Source organism: Carettochelys insculpta, chromosome 19, assembly GCF_033958435.1.
Source record: "Carettochelys insculpta isolate YL-2023 chromosome 19, ASM3395843v1, whole genome shotgun sequence".
NCBI lineage: Eukaryota > Metazoa > Chordata > Testudines > Carettochelyidae > Carettochelys > Carettochelys insculpta.
The window spans coordinates 23,573,110-23,599,533 of record NC_134155.1 but is presented as its reverse complement, the minus strand read 5'-3'; the positions used below and the strand labels follow the sequence as shown (position 1 = coordinate 23,599,533).

At 54.1% G+C, this 26,424-nt stretch overlaps 2 protein-coding genes across 2 annotated transcripts; both read right to left on the bottom strand.

Annotated features, from left to right (window-relative positions):
* Positions 1-5,005: 5,005 nt before the first annotated feature.
* On the bottom strand, positions 5,006-16,842 carry LOC142023319 (E3 ubiquitin-protein ligase PHF7-like). Its single transcript, XM_075014133.1, has 9 exons — positions 16,755-16,842; positions 15,425-15,516; positions 11,601-11,702; positions 10,646-10,770; positions 10,001-10,166; positions 8,867-8,973; positions 6,143-6,256; positions 5,571-5,698; positions 5,006-5,064 (listed from the first exon to the last, which is right to left on the bottom strand). Exons 1-9 carry the CDS (start codon positions 16,840-16,842, stop codon positions 5,006-5,008), a joined length of 981 nt encoding a protein of 326 aa, XP_074870234.1.
* A 3,379-nt stretch (positions 16,843-20,221) lies between these two features.
* LOC142023125 (C-C motif chemokine 3-like) lies at positions 20,222-22,375 on the bottom strand. Its single transcript, XM_075013737.1, has 3 exons — positions 22,226-22,375; positions 21,862-21,976; positions 20,222-20,497 (listed from the first exon to the last, which is right to left on the bottom strand). The coding sequence occupies exons 1-3, from the start codon at positions 22,296-22,298 to the stop codon at positions 20,410-20,412; spliced, it is 276 nt and encodes a 91-aa protein (XP_074869838.1). The 5' UTR covers positions 22,299-22,375; the 3' UTR covers positions 20,222-20,409.
* Between the last annotated feature and the right edge of the window lie 4,049 nt (positions 22,376-26,424).

Genomic DNA, 26,424 nt, shown 5'->3' with positions numbered 1-26,424 from the left:
GATCTTTGCCCATGAAAGTTTATGTTCCAAAATATGTTCGTCTAGAAGGTGCCACAGGACTTCTTGTTGTCTTCCACCATTAAGTCTTACTGGAGAGTCAAACTGATGCCTTGAAATCTCTTCGGTATGAGCATGGAAACATCTCTGATGCACTAATTAAAATTTCTGATGGCTTGGCCCTATCAGGATCATCTAGCATTAGGACATGTACAGATACAGGAACTTTTGCAAATGGCCTTTGCAAGTTCAAGTTTGTACTTTCACTCATTTTGTGGCATGAAATCTTGTTGGAGATTAACCACAAATAAGAAACTTCAGGCAAAGGACTTTAACATACATTCTGCTACACAAGAGCTGTATCTGAAGAAATGTAGGAGTAATGAAGCATTTGAAAAGACAGTTAGTAGATGCTAATGAGCTTGCTGAGGAATTCATACTACCAACAGACTTTGAACCAGAACCAGCACGTAATCAGAGAACCAAGCAACAGTTCACATATGAGGCCGAGGACAAATCAGTTCAGGAAACAAAGTAAACTTCTACTTATCAGTCCAATCTCCTGCAGTGCAGTCAGTTAAAGAAGGACTTGAGTAGGTATGTCAGCTTGAGTCGGTATTTGGTTTCCTCGACAATGTTCATGGTTTGCACAGGAAGTTTTCAAACTAGGTGTTAGAACCTCGCTGGAAGCTAGAGGTGGCATCGCAACATGGAAATTCCAAAGCTATTGATGCCATAGATATGTGCAGTGAACTGAAGGCTGTTTCACAACGACTTCCAAGACGTCTTATGTCTCCAGATGTACTGAAGTTTATTTCTGAACACAGAGTCAGCGACAGCTTTCCTGACATCTTCCAGGCTCTTTGAATTCTCCTGCATCTTCCAGTTTCTGTTGCCGGTGGGGAGCGTAAGTTTTCAAAGTTAAAACCGATGAGCGTGCCTTTGTTCTTCCATACTGAAAGAGATGTGTTGGACAGGCTTACCTCTTGACAGAACATGGAACAGCCTCAAGTCTTTGTCTCAAACAACTTATTGCCCAATTTGGGAAAGCAAAAGTATGAAAAGCGAAGGGCTCAATGTTTACGCATCTCAATGGCCCAGGGCCTTTCTCTTCTCTGTCGGCGGTCACTCAGCAATGAGTAGGACGTCTTCATGTCACCCTCCTATTTGTAAGTCCATTGATGGCTGACCAGCCCGATTCTGGAGCTGCAGGTCTCTTCACAGAAGGAGCAGGTGTCGGTAGCTTTTGAAGGAGTGCCAGACAGTTTTTTCCATTTTTTTCTTCTTCTCCAGCTCTCCTCGTCTGCACTGGAGGGGGGACCTCTCAAACTGCACCACCCACTCATGGATTACTGCTCTCCACCGTGGCAGTCCTGGGCAAGGCTCTCCCAAGTGTTGACACGGGTTGACACATGTGTGCCTTCAGCTCATGTGTGCCTTCAGCTCATTCCCTGTATCACTTCTGCTGGCCCCAACGCTCCTCTGTCCTTCCTTCAGCCAAAAGGGTTACAACTTGCAAACAGACTTCACTCAGTGTCAGGCAATAAAGATTTTCAGAGCCTCCCAAAAATCAGTTCCTCAGGAAGGAAGACAGTTGCAGCTTGAAATTCAGTTGTTTTATGTGCTGAGCAGAAACATTGTGTACAATTCAAAAGGGGTCCATCTTTAAAGTGTCAGCTACTGGGCAGTTTACCTATACAGTACAATTGTGTTAGGATTAATGAAACATTGAAACTTCAATTAAAATATGTATTTTTATTTTTATGCTGTTCATTTCTTATGTTGTGTAAATAAAGGTAAAATTTAATCCTAGACTTCTTGTTTTTCTCTATACTGTATGTGTGTGGGGAGGTTGGCAGAGTCAGAATTCACTTAGGGTGGGTCTTCAAATACAGCAATGAGACACCCTGTGAGTCCCACCCGGAACCTCGCTTTCCAGTTCAATAATGGCAGGAATGATGTGTGGAGGCCTGGTGGACCATGAGCAACAACACCACAGGAGCTTGAATCATAGACTCCTAAGGCTGGAAGGGACCTCAGGAGGTCATTGAGTCCAGCCCCTGCCCAAAGCAGGATCAGCCCCAACTAACCATCCCAGCCAGGGCTTTGTCAAGCTGGGACTTAAAAACCTCTAAGGATGGAGAGTCCACCACCTCTCTAGGTAACACATTCCAGTGCTTCACCACCTCCTGGTGAGATAGTTTTTCCTAATATCCAACCTACACCTCCTGCTCTGTAATTGCAGACCATTGCTCCTTGTTCTGTCATCCATCACTACTAAGAACAGCCTCTCTCCAGCCTCTTTTGGATCAAAATGCACCTCACTCTTCTCCTCTGCAAACTAAATAGGCCCAAGTCCCTCAGCTTCTCCTCGTAAGTCATGTGCTCCAGCCCTCTAATCATTTTCATTGCCCTCCGCTGGACCCACTCCAGTACATCCACACCCTTTCTATACTGGGGAGCCCAGAACTGGACGCAACACTCCAGACGTGGCCTCCCCAGGGCTGAATAGAGGGGAATAATAACTTCTCTAGATCTGCTGGAAATGCTTCTCCTAACGCACCCCAATATGCCATTAGCCTTCTTGGCTACAAGGGCACAGCGTTGACTCATATCCAGCCTCTCATCCACTGTAATCCCCAGGTCCTTTTCTGCTGCACTGCTACTTAGCCAGTTGGTCCCCAGCCTGTAACAATGCCTGGGATTCTTCCATCCCACGGGCAGGACTCTGCACTTGTCCTTGATGAACCTCATCAGATTTCTTTTGGGTTGGATGAGACAGGCTGGGCCCACACCGGCGGAGGAGGAGGTGAAGATTTCCTATAGCAACTAGCAATGTGAGGGGCCCATTTTCACACACACACGAGGCTTTAAGTGCTGGCCCCCAAGCTCTGCAAACCAGGCCTCCGCACTCTGCATCAAGTCCGGGCCCACAAGTCATAGAACCCAGGATCACTGGGCACTTTTGAAAGTCTCGGCTGGATTGTCTGATTGTCCATCCCGCCCACCCGCCACAGAAGCAGAGGAATCCTCCTGAAAGCCTTGGTGGGCGGAGTCTGACCACCCTTGCCCTGCCTCCCAGACACTGACGCACAGGGCATGCAGCTCATAAAAAGGGTGGCCTTGGAGCAGCTCAGATGGCCCAGGCCTGGCTCCCGAGAGCAGCCGCCAAACAGGCCACGCCTGATCTGCAGCCCTGCCCCGACCCTGGAGGAGCCTCCTGGCCCGCTGCCAGCCTGCTACCCATAAGGGCTGCACCCCCTGAGCTGGCAACCTGCCGCTGGCCCGCTGCCAGGACCACCCCGAACAGCCCGACTCTCCAGACCCACCACCTGAAGGACGTGGACCTGCCTGACCCCCCAGACGACCCAGAGTGGGACCCCACGCCAATGGAGGTGGAGATAGGAAGTAGCCTGGGCGACACCCCACCGGAGCTGAAGCCAGGGTGCTGCAGCCTGGATCCCCACTGAGCGGCAGGGAGAGAGGGCTGCTGCTAGCGCCCTGGGCTCAGGTGCAGTGGAATGGGTGGGCCTGTGCCCCCCTCCCTTCCCACAGAGCAGCAGCCTTCTGCCTCGCCAGACCCACGCTGAGCTGTTCCTTGGGTGCCCTGCTGTGTCCCCGGACGGACCCCTTATTGAGTCCATTTCTCAGCCTGCTGAAGGAGCTGCATCCCATCACAACCGCTGCTCTGCCCGGAACCGGGGCGTCTCCCTGGCCGTAGAAAGGTGTTATGGCCTTCCCCGCACCTCTGCAGAGCCCATAACTCCCCGGCCCTGGCCCTACGAGGCCAGTGGTACTGCAGGGACCTCTGAACGGTGGGAAGTGGTGCATTGACTCACACATGTTAATATGCTCTCGCTCAGTTCCAATGTTAGAGGACCGGGAGATCAATGGCAGGGAGCTGCAGGGCCAAGCTGGAAGTGGGGCGTAACCCCAGGGAGGTGAGCTGGACCGATCAGAGGGGTCGGCAGGGAAGGACCCACTGAGATCTTGCCAGCCAGCGGGGAACAGGGAGCCCGCTCTCAGGAATCCCTGCATCTCTCCTGGGATATCAAGGCTTGGTAGCTCTAGGCTTAGGGTTAGGGAGCCCCTGGGCACAGCGGAGGGAGAGGAGAGAGCTGAAGAGGATATGCTGCAATAAGCTGGCATGGAATGAGCCACAGACCTGGAGGTGGTGGCAGAGCTGGGGCGTGGGGCAGCGGAGGGTCGTCACTTGCGGGGATGGCAGAGTCCAGATCTCAGCGTGAGCACAGAGGGTCCCAGCCTCCTGCCCCTGGCAGACACCCTGGAGCTGCGCCTGGCTCCGCACACGGCCTGGCTGGTAGCTGGTCTCCCTGGGGTGGAGAGCTGGTGGGGTGCTGGAAATAAAAGCAGGTGGGTCACCCTCACCGCCACCTCTGGGCAGCCTCCTGCAGAGCCCTCAGAGGGCCACTGCTGGCAGATTGCTCCAGCACTAGGCAGGAGAGTCCTGTAGGCCCCCACAACCTGCTGGGCCTGGCCACGGAGGAGGCCAACCACACCCGGCTCGAGCAGGGGGATTGGTCGTCATGCGTGTAGTGCTGGGCTGTCTCCTGAGCAGGGAGGTGGTGAGGCCCACGGCAGGTGGGCACGTGTCTCCAGCCAGAACCCTGGAGCAGGCAGCCAGGCACGCAGGCCACCAGCCGTGCGCTGAATCCTGGCACATCCCAGCTCCGCATCCCTCCCACAAGGGGCTCCCGTCTCTGCTCCTTGGGGTGCCCGGTGCCGCTCCCCTCACCGATGCCCCCCCAGGGAAACGGTCACGGTTGTCAGCCCTCAGTTCCCCTCCTGGCCAGCCCTTCCCAGGGGAGCGAGACCCAGGGTGGGGGCCAGGGTTCCTTCTAATTTTTTCTATCCAGAGAGAGAATAAATTTTCTTCTGTGCACCGAGGCGTGTGCAGCTGTGCACCACCAGGAAAAACGCAGGCTGCAGGGGCTCTGCTAACCAGCTGGGTGGCCTCTGAATCTCTCCTGGGCAGCCGCTCAAGCACTCAGCTTCCGGGGAGCCCTGGCAGGTGCTGGCTGGACCGGCAGCAGTACTGACTCTGCGCTGGGGGAGGGGATCAGAGGGGCCCCTGGAGACTCAGCCCAGAGAAGGGCAACTGTCCGCTTAGGGCGAGGTCATGGCCAGCCCCCCATAAAGCCATGGCAGGGAGGGGAAGCAAGGGCCCTTCAGCGCCAGTGTGCTGCTAGAGGGCAGCTAGGACTCCCTCCATCTCCAGGCCCAGCAGAGCTAGCCAGCCGTATGGGTGCAGCATCCCTTAAAGGAGCCGGAGCAGCTCCCTGTCCCACCCAACACAGGCAGAGACCCGCGGGGGCACCAGGCGCCGGCCGCAGAAGGGCTGCGGGTGGCCAATGGCTACCACTCCGGCCATCGCACGGGGGACCCCCAGAGACCCCCAGAGTCAAGTCCCTGGTGGCTGGGCCAGTCCCACGCTTGCTGGGGGCCCAGCGCTCCCCTGGGTGAGGGTTTAGCCCGCAGGACCCAATGACAGACTGTCGGGCCAGATCCGGCCAGGCCAGAGCTCCCGAGTGCCGGGTGCCCTCGCTCCTTACCCGCCCCCGCGCTGGTTGCTCCCGCGCAGTCCTCACACTCCCACCGGCCCGAGGCGCTCCCCAGCAAAGAGCAGCGGCGGTGGGTCCCCTGGGAGCCGCACGAGCTGCACAGCAGCAGCTGCCATGGGCTGGAAAAGCAAAGGCGTTGGGGTTGGCGCCTCCTGGCTGCAGAGCCTGGTGCAGGTGGCCCATGTCCTCCCACGTCCCTAGGCTCCCAACTCCCTTGGGTTGCAGGGGCAGTTAGAGCCCTAAATACATCTGTGGAGCTGAGCTATGGCCCTGCAGCCCGCAGCTGCGCTGAGCTCAGGACCCCCGCTCCATTCAGGCACTGGGAAGTGGGCGGGCCTAAGCCAAGGCCACACCCCCAGCCTCATGGGCGGGGCTACGGATCCAAGCAGGTGGGCCATCAGAGCCTGTCAGCCAATAGCCAGTCACTGCTGTCTGACCCCTACTGGCCAACAGCTGAGCTGCCGGTTGCCAACAAGGGGTGGGGTCTGAACTGAAGCCAACCCACCAGTTCCCACACAAAGACAGCGTGCCTGGGCCCAAGCCTGGGGACACTCAGTGCCTACCCGACCTCTGCGGATTGCTCTCTGCCACCTGCGTGCAGGCAGCGGCCGGCGTCACAGCGGCTGTGCCTGTGATACTGGTCTCTGAACGCACCGTCTTCCTCCCAGGCAGCGTCCCTGCAGGGGCAACGCATGGACGGAATTAGCAGTCCGCTAGCAGGAGTCCACAGGGTGCGAATGCAGGGGGCAAGGCTGCATGCTCCCTGGGGCAAGGGCTGTTTTAGTGGCCAGGGTGCGTGCAGCCCCTAGCATAATGGAGGCCCAAGGCATGCCCGGAGCTGTAATGCTGCCAGGAGCCAGCTCCCGCCAAGCTCCCTGCGTCTCAGCCAGGCCCTGGCAGCTCCTGCGCTGGACTTGGCTCACTGGGGGGTAGAGTGCTCAGAAAATGGTCAGACTGTCATGTGGATGCCTTGCTGTCTGCACAGATCTCTGTGGTGTCTGTTCCACACTGGGAGGTAACATCTGCACCATAGCAGATGGGCTCTGGAGGTATCCTACACACACAGCTGGGCTCGGAAACCCCCATGAAAGGATGAAAGGCCCTTATGGTTGTTCTCTTCTCCCCATGAAGATGGGCCTTGCGAGAGCTCCCAGCTCAGAGCACGTGGCAGGAGGGGGATAGCACCGAAACCAAAGGAAGGGAGTATCTCTGAGCAGCTGAAACTCTAGGGCTAAGGGATTTCTACGCATTAGCAAAAGATCCCCAGCTGCTCAGCCTGAGTTAGCCCTAAAGAACAAACAGCTCTTGCTCTTTATGGCCGTGTCTACAAGTGCACACTACTTCGAAGTAGCGGCGCCAACTTCGAAATAGCGCCCGTCACGGCTACACGTGTTGGGCGCTATTTCGAAGTTGAAATCGACGTTAGGCGGCGAGACGTCGAAGTCGCTAACCCCATGAGGGGATGGGAATAGCGCCCTACTTCGAAGTTGAACGTCGAAGTAGGGCACGTGTAGACGATCCGCGTCCCGCGCCATCGAAATAGCGGGGTCCGCCATGGCGGCCATCAGCTGAGGGGTTGAGAGACGCTCTCTCTCCAGCCTCTGCAGGGCTCTATGGTCACCGTGTGCAGCAGCCCTTAGCCCAGGGCTTCTGGCTGCTGCTGCTGCAGCTGGGGATCCATGCTGCATGCACAGGGTCTGCAACCAGTTGTCGGCTCTGTGGATCTTGTGTTGTTTAGTGCAACTGTGTCTGGGAGGGGCCCTTTAAGGGAGCGGCTTGCTGTTGAGTCCGCCCTGTGACCCTGTCTGCAGCTGTTCCTGGCTCCCTTATTTCGATGTGTGCTACTTTGGCGTGTAGACGTTCCCTTGCAGCGCCTATTTCGATGTGGTGCTGCCCAACGTCGAAGTTGAACGTCGACGTTGCCAGCCCTGGAGGACGTGTAGACATTATTCATCTAAATAGACTATTTCGATGTCGCTACATCGAAATAAGCTACTTCAATGTAGCGTGCACGTGTAGACGTAGCCTATGAAACCTAAGACTGGGCTAGGTCTGTCTATATTCACTTGCTTTCATCTTGCCAATAGCTCTCTGATTTCTGATCACCTTGCCTGTTTAATATGCCTTTGGACAGTTAATTACAGGACTGCTTGCAAGGGTCATCTTTGGTGTGAGGCCTAAGGTGCAGTTGACTGGGCTCAATGTTCGGTCCTTGGGACTAGGAACCCCCTGAATATTGCTGTGATCCTTGGCGCAAGAAGCCATCTATCACAGAGAGATGCTCACCAGGAGGCCAGAGGACCCCAGGGACTGTCTGGGACTCTGAGTTAGGCTGGTATCGCTCCCAACGAGTTAACACTTGGTTAGTGAAATGGCAGCTTAGAACTCATGGCTGCTTTGGGGTTATGCCCTGGTGGGTTACAGCCAGCCCTGCGGTTGGGACTCATGCTTCTGTGCCAGCGTAGGGCCCCCGGGCACTGCTATAACACCTCGTTCATCATCAGTGTAGCAATAATCACAGCAAGAAGCAGCAAATCCGGGCTGGTTTAAGGCCCTTTCTCTTTGGCCAGTGAGAATCCCCCAGGTGCCACTGCAAACCTCTGGCTGAGGATTCAACTGGAGGAAGTGCCTTGGAGAGCCATCCTGGAGCCTCCCTGGCCACTCGCTTTGCTACCATCCAAGAGAAGGAAATCCCCACCCCAGCAGTTGGGAAGCGCTCCCAGCCATGGACCGCTGCTCGCTTTACAGCAGCAGTCAGGGCTGTCACCCCATGGACAGTCACTCCTCTGGGCCCCCAGGCAGGAGAGCCAGGACTCAAAGCCGGGATTTGAGGGTTCCGACCAGGGTCCTACCACTGGCCCCTGGGCATCTCAGCTCCTTTCCACCCTGTATCCGCTGCGTTGTGTCCCTGGCGGCTTTCGGAGCAAGCGAGAGGCTGTTGTGTCACATTCCTGCAGCCAGGGAGCTCTGGGTCACTCCCGGTGGAGGTGTAACTTACAAAGCTGAGGCTGGTGCGGCTTTTTTAAGGATCCTGAGACTGGGAGCTGGAAGGAGGCCTGTACCCCTCCCCACAATCACCACCGACCCTGGGCTCCCTTATTGCTTCGCCCAGGACGTTTTCTAAGCACCTCCGGGCTGGTTGTGAGCATCTCAGCTGACCTCCGGCATTTAAGACCAGAAAACTCCCCCCCAGGACGTCCCACATTGAGCCCGTCCCTGTTGGCCGAGCTTGTGTGGGCACAGCACACAGAGGAGCTGCTCCGGGGCAAGGTGCGAAGGGAACCAACCTGTCCGGGATTTTGATGCCCATTCGGAACATCTCTTTCTGGAACTTGCCCATGTCCCGGCACCGGGGGCAGCGGAAGTGGTACAAGGCGGCGTGCAGAGCGTGTCCCTGTGGGAGAGACACAAAAGGAGGGGCAGAAATCACGCTCCTGTGGGGAAAGGGGCGTAACCCAGCGTGGGGAGGCAGGGCTGTGAATGAGCCACGGGCTAGCAGAGAGCCCAGGCAGTGTGCAACGAGGTAATGGCTGCAGACGGGGCTGAATGGAGACAGGGAAGGAGATGATCCCCCAGACGAGGAGGGGTGGGGGTGGGTCTCCAGCCCCTGCTACATCCACTAGGGGCGCAAACAGCCTGCCAGCAGGGTAGGAAAAGACCATGGAACCCCACAGCCCTGCACAGCCGTGGGGCTGTACCCCACTCACCCCAAGGCTCTACCCTCCACCACTCCCAGCCTCTGTGGGGCCCAAGGCCCCGCACGGGGGGCGTGGGCCTCAAACTGCTCCATAGACACTGGTGGGGACCTCAGGGTGCACCCCAAGGGATGAGCCTCGCTCTCAGGGAGCAGCCAGCAGCCACCCCCTGCCAGTCGCCCCCTGTGCGAAGGGGCAGGGAACGGGGACGCGTGGCTGGAGATGTCCCGCTCACGGGGGGCCGTCGGGGAGCTGAGGCCACGCAGGCAACACTGCTGTGGGGATGGCGTCCAGCTGGCCCAGCCCCGGCAAGGAGCGCAAGAGATGGGTGACCAGACCAGTCGGGTCGGGATGCAGGGGGCTCCCAGGCTGAGCCTTGGCTGGATCATAGCAAAGAACCAGGCGACCGCTGCCGGAGCCTGGGGGTCTCTGCTACGCCTCAGTTGGCAGGAATACCCCCCCATCCCCATGGAAACCACACGCTTCGTCCCCGCCCCACCGCACCGGGCTGATTTTGAGAAAAGTTTCCAAGCAAACGGGACAGGGGCTGGAACGTTTGATTCGACGCATTTTGCACTGGGGTTGGGGGGGAGGATTGGGCCACTTGGTTTCCGCGCCCTCCCCTGCCCTGAAGCGCAGGGAAGCAGCTGGTGGGGGCACAGGCTGGCGGGGGGATTTGCACGCCCGTGGGCATGGCATAGCCGCGGCATGGAAAGGGCTTCGCACCTGAATGCAGCTGCGGTGGAACCAGGCATGCTTGCAGGCAGGGCACACCAGGGCGCTGGCGGAGGGCTTGCCCCGCATGGCCTCCAGGCAGACGACGCAGATGGTTTCCGCCAGCTGCTGCCGCCGCCTCACTCGCTGCACCGGCCGGTGCTTCCAGCAGAAGGATCTGGGACAAGGACACCCCGGAGCTGAGAGGCACAGCTGTCGTGGCAGGCTCATGGCCCGGGCTGCAGAGGCCATGGCCCACAGCGGCATCTCCACTGTCGTGGGAGAGGCTGCAGCATGCATGCCCCCTTGCAGCGCCTTGGTGCAGGGCCAGGTGCCAGGAATCAGCACCCCAGGACCTTTGGCTGCAGCTCTGTTCTTTGGGGGAAAGAGGAAAAAGCCCAAAGATTTTCCAAACCCTCAAAGTAGCCCAGGAATCTGGCCCGGGCTTTGAAGGTTTCTCCTGTATCGGAGTCCCTCCGTCCCTCTGTTTGCTGCTGTAATGCCAGTTTTGGGGCTCTGCCCCGAGGTGCCAGGATAAGCCTGGCAGGACCCCTACTCCACCCCCCGCCCATCCTGCTGTGTCCCCTGCAAATGCTAACCGAGCCCTTCACTCTGAGGGGGGCTAAGGCAGCCTCCAGTCGCAGGGGTCACACTTACTTAAACTCCCCAAAGAACTGCGAGATGCAGCCTTGCTCAGCACCGCAGGGGAAGTGGAAGTTCCTGTTGCATTTCCTTCCCCGGCAGGCGACGGACGCCCCCTTGCAGCCACACACACAGCAGGTCTGGAAACAGCGGGAGGGTCTGGAGAGCAGGCGGCAGCTCCCACCGTCCCTCCCACAGCCCTTTGGAAGTGAAGGGACCCCTCCAACCGGCTGCCTAGACCCCCACCTGGGCGCCACTGCCGCTGTCGTGCTTGGGGTCCCGGGGGCTCACAAAGGCTCTTGGGGTGGGGACGTCACGCGCTGCTGGTGACAAGCCGGCTGCCCTCCCGCCGGGAGCGCCGGGGGCTGTTGTGTCCCTGATCAGGCTGGGGGTGGAAATCTCAGAATCGTTCGCAAAGCAAAACCTCGCAGGAAGATTTCCTGCCGTCCCCCGGGCAGGCTGTATTGTAGGACCCAGAAAGAGGGGCGGGAAGGGCCCTCCCGAGGCCAGCTGAGCCGTTTGGGAAAGTCGAACCCGGAGAGTCGAAGTGAAGTGTTCGCTACCCTCCCGTCTGGCATGCAGCTGGCAAGGGCACCGGCCCGCCAAACCCTGCGATTGTGGGGACTTGGCTTTTCTAGCCAGATGACATTGCTTGGCTAGCATCACCCCGTCTCCTGTGTTGTCAGCCCTGGGTCCTACCTCACAGACCTGCATCCTCCCAGATGGGTCCCCGCTTCCCTGTATAGCTAGTCCTCTAGCTAACTGCAGCCCCAGCAGCTTGTTCTTTGTGCACGTTAGGCCCTTGCGCACCCTGGGCCTGTCCTTTCTACTTAGCTGCTTCACTCACTGGGCCTGGCCACTGCCTGGGTCTGTGCACCCAGCACAACAAGGCCCCACTCATGGTTGGTCCCATGCATGACTGTAATAAACATGCCAGAGAACAGCACAGCATGGCCTGGCCTGGCCTCACCTTCTGAACCGCCCGCTTTAACGCCAGCCTGATGTCCGGATACAGGAACCCGTAAAATCCCTCCTCGTCCTTCCCCCGCTGGCTCAGCCCGTCGGCGTGGTACTGCAAGACAGGGGCACCGGCACTCTCAGAGAGGCAGTCTAACGTCTCGCTGGGCACTGGGAATTCCACCCTGAACCTGAGAAACTGCCTTGACCAAAACTTCCCCCCAAACTGGGACATCATCACATTGCAACACGTCAGCAGCTTTCATCAGAAAGGGTGAAAAAAGGGGTAAAATAATCCCTGCCTGCTCCCGTTAAGGACACAAATGAGCTGAGCTGCTTTTTTGCTAGGGAGCCTGGGGTTTGCAAGGACTCAAGGGGCTTCACTCCAGCAACTTCTGCATGTGTGGGAAGCACAGCCTGTGGATGGGAGACCAAGGAAACATGAGGAGGGGGCTTCTCCCAGGTGATGCAAGACACATACCCACCTGATGCTGTTCGGTTTCGTTATAACTGGATTTGGCTGGCTGGATCTTAATGGGTATTTTTAATGACCCCGTCATGTTCAGCTGAAAATGGCAGGCCTCTCATTCCCAGGGGAGTTGGAACCAGAGACTCCTAGAACTGGAACAGACCTCAAGAGGTCATCAGTTCCAGTCCTCCGCCCTCACAGCAGGGCCAAGCACCATCTAAATCATCCCCGATAGATATTTATCTAACCTGCTCTTAAATATCTCCAATGATGGAGATTCTACAACCTCCTTAGGCAATTTATTCCAGTGCTTAACAACCCCGACAGTTAGGAAACGTTTTCTAATGTCCAACCTTCTTTGCTGCAATTTAAGCCCATTGCTTTTGGTCCTATTTTCAGAAGCCCAGGAGGATAATTTTCCTCCTTCTTCCTTGTAACACCTTCATAGGCACCTGAAAGCCGCTATCATGTTCCCTCTCAGCCTTCTCTTTTCCAAACTAAACAAACCCAGAACTTTTAATCTTCTCTCGTAGGTCGTATTTTCTAGACCTTAAATCATTTTAGTTGCTCTTCTCTGGACCCTCTCCAATTTCTCCACATCCTTCCTGAAATGCAGTGCCCAGAACTGGACGCAGTACTCCAGCTGAGGCCTAACCAGCGCAGAGTAGAGTAGAAGAATGACATCTCGTGCCTTGCTCACAACATTCCCTCATTATCCCTCGTTCTGAGGGTCTCTGCCCTTCACGGCTCGTGTCAGAGTCCTGGTGGAGAGTGGGGGGAGAGATGTAGCACTGGCATAGAGAGAAGTTTATTGGAAAGCTGGGGTGGGGGGCTGGGCGTGCTGGAATGGAAACCTGTGTTTGACTGGTCAGGCGCTAGGTGGGACCTTATCTGGGCTAACCAACCCCAACGGACAGTGCTCCCACCAAGCTGGGCACGAGTGCATATGCTCAGGAGGCAGTCCAGTCTTGCCCAGCTGATGAGCAGAACCCTCACAGCCAGCTCCGTGTTTCTCCTGGTGGTGCGAATTCACTCAGGCCTCGGTGCACATTAAAAAAGTATTCCGCACATGGATGGGCTAAATCTGCCCATGGATGGACAAGCTTAGCAGGGTTGTTGCTGAAAGAGCGCTAAAGGATCCGGCTGCAAACACAGCAGGTTTATGCGTCTCTTGGAGAAGGAAGCTCTCTTCTCAAGCTGCCTGTGATGCAGAAGCCCGAGCTGCTTGTAGCAGCCCTGTTCCGTGTACAAGAAGTACAGGTTGAATCTTTATAGTCTGGACTGAACTCACTTTATTTCTTCTCTCCTTTCTTGATGTTCACAACTCCTCATTAACTGCTGGTAATGGGCCACATCCACCCTGATTAAATAGACCTTGTCAGCTTCGGCACTCCCCTTTACTGAGAGCCCCTCTTTAAACCCTCCTCTGAAACACACACACCCCCCCCGCCACACACGCATCTGATGAAGCCGGTCTTTGCCCACGAAAGCTTATGCTCCAAAATATCTGTTAGTCTATAAGGTGCCACAAGACTTCTTGCTGTTCTCAAAGCTACAAACTAACACAGCTCCCTCTCTGCTGCTTCTAAGAGCCCAGTAAGCAGTGAAAGTATTGGTAATGCTGCCAGAAAATATTGACCTCCCGTGGTCCGGCAAATTGCCTTGTCCAGCGCCGAGGGTGCCAGACTAGAGAGGTTCAATCTGTACATGTTAGTGAACCCTGAAAAAGGGCACTCAGTAACCTGGACAGTTTCCGTGCAGTGAATCTAATTTAAATCCCCAATTACACAAGAGGGCAAATGGGAGGGAATGTCCCGCAGATGGAAAGCACCCTTGTGTGGTCATCACCCTGGGGCGCCCATCAAGAAAAGATCAGAATGCTGGTCTCTTTCCCTGTAATTAGCGAGGCACCGCAGAGAAGGGGTTCCCATCCTAGTCTGTGTTTGACAAACCCGTTGTTTCAGGGCCCAACTATTCAGACATCAGCTTGGATTGGCTTGGGTGGGAAAACAGGCAGGAGGTGACAAATATCAGAGGGGGAGCCAAGTTAGTCTGTATCTTCAGAAACAACCAGAAGTCCTGTGGCACCTTATAGGGTGTGTCTTTCGAAAGAGGTACGCAAATGAGGGAAATAAAAATGCAAATGAGGTGCATATTTGCATATTTGGCCCCTCATTTGCATGTTCGTATTTCGAAAGAAGAAAGCCAGTGTAGATGCTGCTCTTTCAAAAGTAAACCCCATCTTTGAACGAATCCTTCTTCCCATTAAGTAAAGAGTAGAAGGATTCTTTGGAAGATGGGGTTTACTTTCAAAACAGCAGTGTCTACACCGGTTTTCTTCTTTCGAAAGAAGCTCGTTCGAAATAAGAATATGCAAATGAGGGGGCAAATATGCAAACATGCACCTCATTTACATTTTCAATTCCCCTCATTTGCATACCTCTTTCAAAAGAGGAATGCAAGTGTAGACGCACCCATAGACTAACAGATTTTTCTGGAGGGTAAGCTTTTGTGAGCAAAGACCCGCTTTGTCAGATGCATGAGATGGTGACAAACTTATAATAATAACAGGTAGTGGAACGAGCTGGGGAGAAACTCTAGCAGTAGGGGGCTGCCTGGTCCTTTAAACTGGGCCAGCTGCCCTTTGAGGCTACCCTGCAGGGTTTTTCAGAAAAAAAAACTTATTTCAACAACTTCTAATGCATTCTGAAAAGAGCATTCGCATGGCGAGAGCACTTTGAAATTCTGCAATCACACTCGAGAGGCCAGTTTCCAAATAAGAGCAATGATGGGCAGCCTCCCTGGAGGCCAATTAAGTCATAATTACCTCTGCTGAGTGCACAGTGAGTCAATTTTGAAATCGAAATGGCTGGGGGGCAGCCCCGCATCAGCGGAGAGGGGCAAACGAGGGCCAGGCATGAGGGAAGATGAATGATGCTGACGGAGACTTCAGGCTCTCGGGTCTGGCAGAGAAAAGCCTGGCACCAGCCAGGGGCTGGCAGTTACAACTGTACACCTTCAGACAGGGTGATTAGCCTGTAGAAGGCCTTGCCTGGTGCTGGACTGGCCACCCCTAAGAGGTCAAGAACCAAGGTGCCTGAGGGACGTTGTCTGGCACACAGGAGGGCAGCCGAGAAGGTCACAGCCCCGTGGAGAGGCACAGCCATCTCTCTGCGCCACAGGATGTAGGTGAGTCTAGCAGCATCGAGAGGCTGAAGGCCAAGATGGAGCAGCGCGAGCATGACAGGTGAAATCCTGGCTTTGGGGTGGTTTGCCATGGACGTCGGGGGGGGGCCCAAACACCCCCCCAGGACCCCTGTAAGGTGGGTGCTGGCAGTCAGCAGCCCGAGCAAAGGGGAGTTACTCACCAGGCAGTTCTCATGCACGCACAGTTTGCCCCGCTGGCATTTCCGCCCGTAGGTGTCGGGGTCGGCGTCTGGCCGGTGGCAGAGCCCGCACTCTGCAGGGAAGGGAAAGGAAAGGCCGCTCGGTCAGACAGGCTGCTCTGGGCCTGGCACGCCTGGAGCAGCCGCTCTGGGGTGGGGACCAGAACAACTCCCACTGGCCCAGGATGGAGCAACATGGGTGGGCTGCCAAGGGGAGCCCAGCTGGCAGTGACGCAGGGTCTCAGGAGTGGGGTCAGGTGGAGTCTCACAGCAGCTTGGAAACAGCAGCGGGATGAGTAAACAGTGTGTTCTTGTAGCCAAGAAAGCTAACAGCACACTAGGGTGCATCAGGAGGCGCATTTCCAGCAGATCTAGAGAAGTGGTTGTTCCCCTCTATTTGGCACTGGTGAGGCCACATCTGGAGTATTGCGGCCAGTTCTGGGCCCCCCGGTATAAAAAGGATGTGGATGTGCTGGAGCAGGTTCAGCGGAGGGCAAGAAAAATGATGAAGGGGCTGGAGCACATGACCTATGAGGAGAGGCTGAGAGATTTGGGCTTGTTTAGTTTACAGAAGAGAAGAGTGAGGGGAGAGTTGATAGCAGCCTTCAATTTCCTCACGGGCAGCTCTAGAGGAGGGTGACAGACTGTTCTCAGTAGTGTCAGATGGCAGAACAAGGAGCAATGGTCTGAAGTTACAGAGGGGGAGGTGCAGGTTGGATATTAGGAAAAACTACTTCCCCAGGAGGGAGGTGAAGCACTGGAATGTGTTACCTAGAGAGGTGGTGGAATCTCCATCCCTAGAGGTTTTTATGTCCCAGCTTGACAAGGCCCTGGCTGGGATGATTTAGTTGGGTTCATCCTGCTTTGGGCAGGGGGCTGGACTAGATGACCTCCTGAGGTCCCTTCCGGCCCTAGGATTCTGATTCTCCGTGTTCAGAGGAATGGGCATGAGTACACCAGCACCCAGGCATGGATCTTTATTTGTCGGTGCTAATACTCAGTATGTTGCGGGTCGGGGTGGCCTCCTCACTGCCAGCCTTCAGGCCCTTGGCCACCCTCAATGGATCCAGAGCTCCTAACCCCACACACCTTTCACAGAGGGAACAATCTGGCTCTTTTGAGGCTCCTTACATTACCATCACTGGCCACTGTGGGGCAACGTACCTTCACCGTGGTTTACCCTCTGCTCCCTCAGGGCAGGCCAGCCCCCCGGGACCCTTCCCCAGCTCAGAGCTCACAGCTGCGGAACAGCGAGCTCCTCTGCCCAGTGAAGCCCCTGCGCTGCCTCTGCAGCGGGGTAGTTTCTTCTCACCCTCCTCTTTCAGCTTCGGGTTCCGGGGCTTCATTTCAGGAGCGCTGCAAACAGCAAGGAGGGTTCCAATCAGCTCCTGGGCAGCCATTGTGCTGGGACCACCCTATTCAGTCCCGGTTAGGGTCACAAGGCCACTTTGATGAACCAGCTAGCCCCAGCTTAATGGGGTAGACTGAGAGCCAGTGCCTGCCTCTGCCACTGACGTCATTGGTGCCCTTGGGCAAATCCATTAATCCCCTATTTGTCCCCACTTCCTCTGCAGAAGGGAGCTGAGAATCCTTCCACCCTTTGCTGGTTCAGACAGTATGTATGCTCAACGGGGCAGGGGCTGTGTTGTGATTTGTTCATACAATGCCTCGTGCCCTGATCTACACTGAGCTCTCCAGGCTCTGGTAGTCTCTCCCATACCCTGGGCTGGGATTCGCTGGAAAACCCTGCTGCAGGAGGCATTCTCGGGGGATTTGATCAGACTGTAAGTGCCTTGGGCAGGGCCCCTGTGTTTGCACAACCCCTAGCACAGTGGGCGTCCAGGCGGGATCTGCAGCTTCTGGATTCCCTGATGATACCAATGACAGCAACATTCGTGGAGGCCACTGTCTCCCTCCAGCCTGGAGCTCTGTCTCCCTCCAGCCATGCCAGAGATTGACAAGCCTGCTACAGCTATTGCTGTGTCCCCTGGCTCAAGTAGGAGAGGCCCACTCAATACAACCTGCAGGTCCTAGGGTTGAACCAAGCTGGCTGGCAAGAGATGAGAACAGCCATGCAGTTCCCCTTTTCTGTGCAGTCTGGTCCTGGGGTTAGGCCCCTTCCCTTCAGTCTCTGGAAACACTGGTGCAAGTTCCTGCTCTGCCACAGACTTTTTGTGTGACCTTGGCCGTGTCACTTAGTTTTTCAGTGTGAGTTGCTGACACAGTGTGGAGAGAGAGCCCAAATAAATACTTCCCCTGACAGGGGCTGGGACCTTCCTGAAATATCTCATACTCACGTCCAACCGGTACGAGGTGCGCTCTCATCCTCCACCTGGGACCTGGTCAGGGCTGCTTGCCTGTGGCGGGTCATTGCATTATTCACTGTGACCCAGCAGCTGCACAGCTGCTTCTTTGCATTTGTTATGGGAGAGGCAGAGGCCCAGACCCCTGGTTTAACCTAGTGAGAAAGCACTATTTAGTTACAATCATGCTAAACAAAACTCCACCATGAAGTACCACCCCGCAGCTCATGCGGCTCAGCAAATGCATCTTTCCCTGCAACAGGGACATGACCGGGTCCTGACCACTGTGCTTGCTGTCCTCGGAGGCTCCAGGGAGGCGCTAGCAGTATCCTTGCAGGGAAGGAAGATGCTGGGGTCTACATGGGAAGTGTCCATTGCTGAACCTTGCCCAAGGTCTCCGCCAGGTGAAAATCTACCTCTGTGCCCCATGGCTCCATATCCAAGCCCACAACGGACTCTCAGCCAGATTCCAGCCCTGAACATGGGGAATCCAGGGAGCAGGCGTTTTGTCCCCAGCTCAAGGGTCATTGGAACAGTTCCTATTATGGGAGAGCCACAGAACCAGCCTGCATAGCCCGAGTGTCATGGAAACCACTTCATGCTCCGGGTCACCTGCTGTCTCACCCTGTCCAGAGGTTAATGGGCCCACTTCTGCCTTAGCTGCCAGAGGCAGGTCTTTAGCTCAGAGGATCACAGGCTTGGACCCAGAGGTCTCAAGTCCAATGCCTGGTACAGGGGTGTAGAATTACACATCCCTGAGCACTCACCTGCTGCCCTCCAGGATCCTGGTCTTGTCAGGGTTAAGCCTGTTGCCATGTGCAACTCCATGGCAACCAGGTAAATACACAGCCCATTGACATGTCACTAGTGACCTAGGCAGGAATCCAGGCTCAGACTGCCCCTGCTAGAGGGATCAGAGCTACTCCGCTGCATATCACAGCCCTAACCTGAGGGCAGTGGAGAGCTACCTGGCTTTCCCTCCAGCGGTGGGGGGCCTGTGCTTTCGGAGCAAGGCAAAAGGAATCTGGTTCTTGTCCCATGGAAGTTACAAGCAGGGCAGCCGGGGGACAGCTGTGTGGCTCCCAGTAGCCAGAGATTATAAGTAGACCAGGGTAAATTCATTCCTAGGCCCACTGGGTCAGACTAATGTAACACAAGTACAGGCTCCTAAGATACCACACTGAGGCCACACAGAACTTCACAGCAACAGGGAAGCGAAAACCAGATCGTCCTGGTGCAAAAGCCCCTATTCACCAGCGCCAAAGAAAAATCTCCCCTAGCTACTAGCAGGGAGGAGCTTAGGACACACAGCAAAGCAGCCATGAGTCAGCCCTGTAGAGAGCAACACGGGTGTAAACTAGTTGGGGTCACCCAGGTAGGCAGTGACAGGCTGGTAATAAAACCCACCCATCTACGCAGAGGCAGGACTAGAACACAGCCAGCCAATGCAGCTACAGGCTCCTAAGATACTGCAACAGGGAAGCAAAAACCAGATCCTCCTACTGCACAAGCCTATGATTTGCAGAAGAAGGCTCCATTTGTGCTGGGCAGGGGGCTCGTTAACAAGGTGCAAGGTCATTCCAGTGGTGTAAGGCCCCAAGCAGCAGTCCACGCTAGCATCACGCCACAGGAACAGCCAAGCGGGTCAGGAGCAGAGCAGGGGACTGTGGAGCAAGGCAGGGTGTCAGAAGGAGGGCTGGGGCCAGGGCTCAGGAGCAGGGCTGGGGCCTGCAGCAAGACCAGCTAGCAGGTGTACACAAAAGGGGTCTGTTGAAGCACCAAGCCAGACATCCACATTGTTGCCTAGCTGCCTCCAGGTGTTTCCCCCATGCTGTCCTGGGCCAATCCGGAGCACGCTGGGCACCGTTGCTCAGGACATCTGTAGGCGAGACAGCCCAGTAGGGCTCATGGGCTGCAGTTCTCCCACTTGCCAAAGGTGACAGTATGAACACAGCAGACACAGTTGCCACCCGGCTGGGGTTCCAGATCTGTGGATATTCCCACCTGGCACTTCTCAACTGGGGGCGGGGGGTCCTCGCATCTTGGCAGGGGTGTCATGCACAGGAATCGGGGACCACACCGATCCACTCCCACATCAGGGACAGGGCCTCCTACAGGAAAGGCTGAGAGCCAATGTTCTCCAGGCCAGGCTCCCTTCTCCAGCTCTGAACTCAGTCCTCCAAACACTGGCCCCACACTGCTCCACTGCAGGCCAGTTTCACCCTCGTTCTGCAAATATAATTCGTTTTTCAACCTCATCCCTTCAGCTTCCAGCTGCAAAGGTTTGGGGATGGAGTGTTTTAACTGGGAATTAAGCCAGCAGGAAGCATCTCCCCTGCTCAGGGACTATTCCCACACCAGAGTCAGAGCGACAACCCAAGTATTCAGAGGTGTGCAGGCCAGACGTAACTGTTAATACTTCACATGCTTGTACCTTAAATCCTAAATCCTCATTAACAGGCACAACCAGTTGGTTCCACTGCATTTTTATTTGTTTTTAATCAAAACAAAATTGATTTAACTTAAATTCAAATAATTTAAATACAATAAATTGTTGGGCTAGTCAAAAAATAACATTATAAGTAATATATTAATATACGTTTCTCTCTTTGCCTCCCACGGCTTTCAGGACAGTCACCAGCATCTCTTGCTATTGGGGGCTTGTCAGTTTTGTTTCACATGCTTGATGTGCTCCTGGACCCATACTGCATTGGGATTAGAGCAGATTTCTCGGCCTTTTTTCGTGGTGAAGCTGCAAAGATTAAAAACTCAGTTCAGAATTTTCAAGGACCAGAAGGAAAAGTGATCCCCTGGGGCAGTCGCGATGGGAGCAGGTTGTGGGGCTCAGAGGGGTTCCGTTTGGGACAACCACCGTGAGTGTTATTAAAGAACAATCAGCCAGGCAGAAACCTTTTCTGAACCCTACTGTGGAGGGGCTGATCTGTCATTGGCTGTGGCCTATTCTCCAAGCCACTCAGGATGCAACAGGTCAGCAAGGTTTTACAACAGTGCCCGTCACTCAGCTGTAGCACCATCCCCACAGACCTGGGATTTAAGCTGCCTCCGGCCTTGGTGGTCATGGGGTAACATCCCACTGTCACTGGATTAACAGCTCTGGTGTTGTTACCACCTGGGCCTCACTCCAGCTGGTGACCTTTTGCTGGTGTAATGCCCAGCCATTGAGATTATTATTAGCCCTTCGAAGCATGATTGTACTGAAGGATCCCAGCAACCAACCCTATCCTGGCGGTTCTGCTTCCTACCTAAGGGACACCCTTCTTAATTCTGCCCCCTTCTTATGCACTACCTGGCTCATGCATGTTACACTTGCTCTTGGTGGCACATGATGGAGCTTTCACGGTAGGTCCCCAGCTGGTGGAGCTAACCCTGTTGACCTCAGCTGTGGCCCTGGCTCTGTCTCCAAGCTCAAGGCATCCTGGCTTTCTGGCTGCCCTTGGAGGCCCTGCTTTCTGCTCAGAGAGAGCTGTGGGACAACGCTTTCCCAAGCCCCATCTGCTGAGTCACTCGGGAACGGAAAGCTGCGTCAGCCTTCGATGCAAGATCTCAGACCAAATGCGCAGGCAGGAAACTTCTCTGTGGCTCCTTGCAAAGCATGGTCCATCCTGCTTCTCCCTAGCTGCTTATTGCAGGTATTTTGAAGACCTCTAAACTTACAGCAGCCAAGGGCCTCCGGGGAATGTAGAGAACTCTTGAAAAGTGTCTTTTAAATGCTTTTACCAAAGAGTTTAACATGAGCCTATCCCACGGATTCCATGCCTCCCCATCCCTTCGTCCTATAGGGCTGTTTCTCCTTATGGACGCAGAACACATGGATGGCAGGGCATGGAATGGTGGTCTCAAGTTGCGGTTGGGAAGGTCCAGCTTGAACATTAGGAAAAGCTTTTTCACTAGGAGGTTGGTGACGCATGGGAATGGTCTGTCCAGGGGAGTAGTGGAGTCTCCATCCCTGGAGGTGTTTAAGTCTCGCCTCGACAAAGCCCTGGCGGGGCTGATCTGATGGGTTTGGTCCTGCCTAGGGCAGGGGGCTGGACTTGGTGGCTTTTTTAGGTCTCTTCCAGCTCTATTGTTCTGTGATTCTGTGAAAATCATACTCACATCACAGCCGGCAGGGAGCACTTGCTACTGGTGTGCCGATACTTCACCACCAGGTTCCGTGGGATTGCCTTGGGGACGTAGCTGAAGCAGCAGGAAGTTGGGGTATTGACACCATCTGGAAGGAAAGATGAGACTCAGTGGTGATTCTGCCCATGTCTGAGGAGCAGAAGGGTTCTCCCTGTGAGCCAGTTTGGTTAGAGCAACAGAAGTTCATGGTTGTTTCATGGGCTGGGTCACCCCAAGCAGCAGTGTTACAATGTGAACTGCACTGTACTGTATCTTCTGACACAATGGTGAAGTTTGAGTCCCAGCACCAGTGGGAGCTCGACACGCAGCGGCAAAGGAGAAGAGAAACAGGACTTACCAAGCTGAGAGTGGACCTGGGAGCACAGGGCAGCGAGGACGAGAACAGCAAAGGCAGCCGCACAGACCTTCATGCTTCTGTTGGGTAGGGATGTGCTGCAGCAGTGGAACCAGAGCTGGGGTTCTTCCAAGTTCTCCTCCTTGGTCTGATGCTGAAGCCCCGGGCTGTGTGCTGCCTTTATACTGGAGAGGGAGGGTGGCATTTTAGGGAAACGGATGCACTATATCAAGTAAATGATGACACAATGGCCCAAAGCTTGCTGAGTTGAGAAATCAAAGAGGAAGTCGACCTCTAGAGTGACTCTCAAATTCCATTTTGGTGCTCAGAAGAAGGTCAGCAAACATCCTGGAAAAAAGTGTGAAGGAGGAGAGGACATGTGTTCGCCTTGGTAACCATGACAGGGTTTTCGCTGAACCAATGCATCTCCCTTTGTGGGGGCTTGGTGTGACGCAAAGTTCTCCTGGAAATCTGAAGTCTGAGTGTCTAACTCAAATCCAGCCTGGGTCATTAGTGACTGCAGTCATTACCTGATAGTCATTAGTGGCTGTTATTACCATAACTACTGGGGACAGGAACCTACTGTTTGTGTGAAGTTCATAGACTCTCAGAGTCCTAGGGCTGGAAGGGACCTCAGGAGGCCATCGAGTCCAGCCCCCTGCCCAAAGTTCTTTGGAGCAGAGGGCATCTTTTTCTTCTCCACTGAGAGGGATTCCACAGCTTTCCTCAAAGCCTATTCCAGAGCTTCGATATCCTTAGAACTAGAAAGATTTTCCTGTTAATGGACTCAACTCGCCCTTTCTGCAGCTTAAGCCCATTGTTTCTTGTCCTATCTCCAGCAGACCTGGAGAACAATTGAGTTCTTCATCCCTTAGCATGTTTCATGGCTATTATTGTGTCCCCCATCCGTCTTTTATTTTCAAGGTTAAATGTACCCAGTTTATAAAATCTTTCCTCATACATCAGGTATTCTGAGCCTTTCCATACTTTTGTTGTTCTCCTCTGCAGTCTCTTCAATAGGGTGAAGAGACTGCAGAGGAGAACAACAAAACTGGACCCAGGGCTCCAGCAGAGTGGAAGACTGGTACCTCCTGTATCTTACATACAACAGACCCATTAATACAGCCCAGAGTGTTATTAGCCTTTTGGGCAACTCTTTGACTGTGTTGACTCATATTCCATTGACAATTCATTATAGCCCTCAGACCCTTTTCAGCTGTACTGCCAACTAAACAGGTATTCCCAGGTTTGTGGGTTTCGCACTGTAATGCCCAGGCCCTTTGCTGCTGTGGTTTAATGTGTGGCATGGCTCTGCAAAATTCTGTATTGCTGGCTTCAGAGTACTGGCCCTGCCAATTCATCCTGAGAGCCACCAGAAGAGCCAGGCTGTCAGGGTACAGAGACCACTGCCTATCACGCTGACCAATATCGCCACCTGATTGTCCGGTAATCCCCATCCATCTCCATCAATCCATTATCTCTTGTCTGATGCCTCTATCGCAAGATCCTTATGATGTGGCCTAGCACAATGGGACCCTGGACTGGAAAAGGAGCTCTTAACCTGTTTAGAAAAGCAGATAATAATTCAAAGAATCATAGCACATTAGAACTGGAAGGGACCTCAAGAGGTTATCCTCTGCCCTCGCAGCAGGACCAAGCACCATCTTCTTCATCTTCTTCTTGGATTGAGCTGTCAATCGGCAGATCTCATCTTCTGTGATGCAATTGGTGAGCAACTAAACCAACCCTTGATCAGCAGAGCCGATTACAGGAGCCACATAGAAAGCCACTGACTGCAAGCATTGCACATTTTTTTCAGATCCTGCACTTCTCCTGTAGCACCTGGATACACTGAGTCTAAAGCAATTAAAATCCTGTATAGTGGTTTGCGTCCAGGACAGTCAGTCCTGAACTAGAGTTTCCAGAGCATTGGGAGATATGCCACATGACTTCACATTGGTCTTTAAGGTGTCTTTATAGTGCTTATACTGACCGCCAGAAGGGCTCTTCCCATGAGCAGGCCGGACGTAGAAGACATCTTTGGTATCCGTGTATCATCCATCCTCATAACCAGCTAAACTGTTTGTTCATAAGCACGCTTACATGCCCATGCCACCACACAACCTAAGAATTTCCATGTTAAGAATTTTGTCCCACCAATTCACATGGGCAGTCTTCCTCCGACAGCGCATATGGAACTGATCAAGTTTCAAAACATGGCAGCGAGATATTGTCCATGACTGTGAGCCCTACGGCAGAATATTCAGGACAACTGCCTGATAAACTGCTACCTTGGTATGAACCATTTGGTCAATTTTCCAAAGGCAGCGTGGACTTTGGCTAATCGAGCAAATACATCATAATACACATTTGTGCCAGAGGACAGCACACTTCTGAGGGAGCAGAACTTGTCAACAACCTTAAGGACTGTACCAGCAGCTGTGATCGCTGGAGTGCTGGCCTCTTTCCAAACAGGCTGAGGCATAACTTCTGTCTTCTTGAGTTTGATTCTGAGTCCAAAGCAGTGAGCAGAAGTAACAAAATAATCAAAAAGCTCCTGTGTATCCTTCACTGAATGAGCCAACAATGCACAGTCATCAACAAACAGAAGGTCACAGGTAGTTGTAGAATCAATTTAGCGTGAGCCTGATGTCTCCTAAGACTGAAAATACTGCCATCTGTTCAGAACTGAATAAGTATGCCCAAAAGGCAGTCCTTAAAAACAACTAATAGCATCATTGATAAGTAGGTGTTGAACAGGAGAGGAGCAAGGACACATCCTTGCTTTGTACCATTTGATATTTCAAAATGTGCTGATGTGTCGCCATTGTTTAGGACGCGACCAAGCATGCCATCATGAAGAGACTGAACAATGCTGATGAACTTTTCAGGACAACCAGTTCGCCCTAGTATTTTCCAGAGCCCACTTCTGTTGACTGTGTCAAATGCCTTGGTCAAGTCAATGGAGATCTCATAGAGGTCCTGATAGCGCTCTCTACATTTCTCCTATATCTGTCTGGCTGCAAATATCATATCAGCAGTGCCTCGACCAGCACAAAAACCACACTGGCTTCAGGAATGATGTCATTTTTGAACACATGTAGGCTACGTCTACACGTGCACGCTACATCGAAGTAGCTTATTTCGATGTAGCGACATCGAAATACTCTATTTCAATGAATAACGTCTATACGTCCTCCAGGGCTGGCAACATCGACGTTCAACTTCGACGTTGGGCAGCACCACATCGAAATAGGCGCTGCGAGGGAGCGTCTACACGCCAAAGTAGCACACATCGAAATAAGGGTGCCAGGAACAGCTGCAGAGAGGGTCACAGGGCGGACTCAACAGCAAGCCGCTCCCTTAAAGGGCCCCTCCCAGACACAGTTGCACTAAACAACACAAGATCCACAGAGCCGACAACTGGTTGCAGACCCTGTGCATTCAGCATGGATCCCCAGCTGCTGCAGCAGCAGTCAGAAGCCCTGGGCTAAGGGCTGCTGCACACGATGACCATAGCGCCCCGCAGGGGCTGGAGAGAGAGTGTCTCTCAGCCCCTCAGCTGATGGCCGCCATGGCGGACCCCGCTATTTCGATGGTGCGGGACGCGGATCGTCTACACGTGCCCTACTTCGACGTTCAACTTCGAAGTAGGGCGCTATTCCCATCCCCTCATGGGGTTAGCGACTTCGACGTCTCGCCACCTAACGTCGATTTCAACTTCGAAATAGCGCCCAACGCGTGTAGCCGTGACGGGCGCTATTTCAAAGTTGGTGCCGCTCCTTCGAAGTAGCCGGCACGTGTAGACACGGCCGTAGTGAAAGCTGGTTGGAAAGCATGTAAGCCAGACCATCCCTGACAGATGTCTGTCTAACCTGCTCTTAAGCATCTCCATTGATGGAGATCCCACAACCTCATAGAAACATAGAATCATAGGGCTGGAAGGGACCTCAGGAGGTCATCGAGTCCAGGCCCCTGCTTCAAGCAGGATCAACCCCCCACTAAGTCATCCCAGCCAGGACCTTGTCAAGCCAGGACTTAAAAACCTCAAGGGAGGGAGAATCCACCACCTCTTTAGGCAACACATTCCAGTGTTTCACCATTCTCCTGGGGAAGTAGTTTTTCCTGATATCCAACCTACACCTCTCCCTCTTCAACTTCAGACCATTGCTCCTTGTTCTGCCTCCCTAGGCAATTTATTC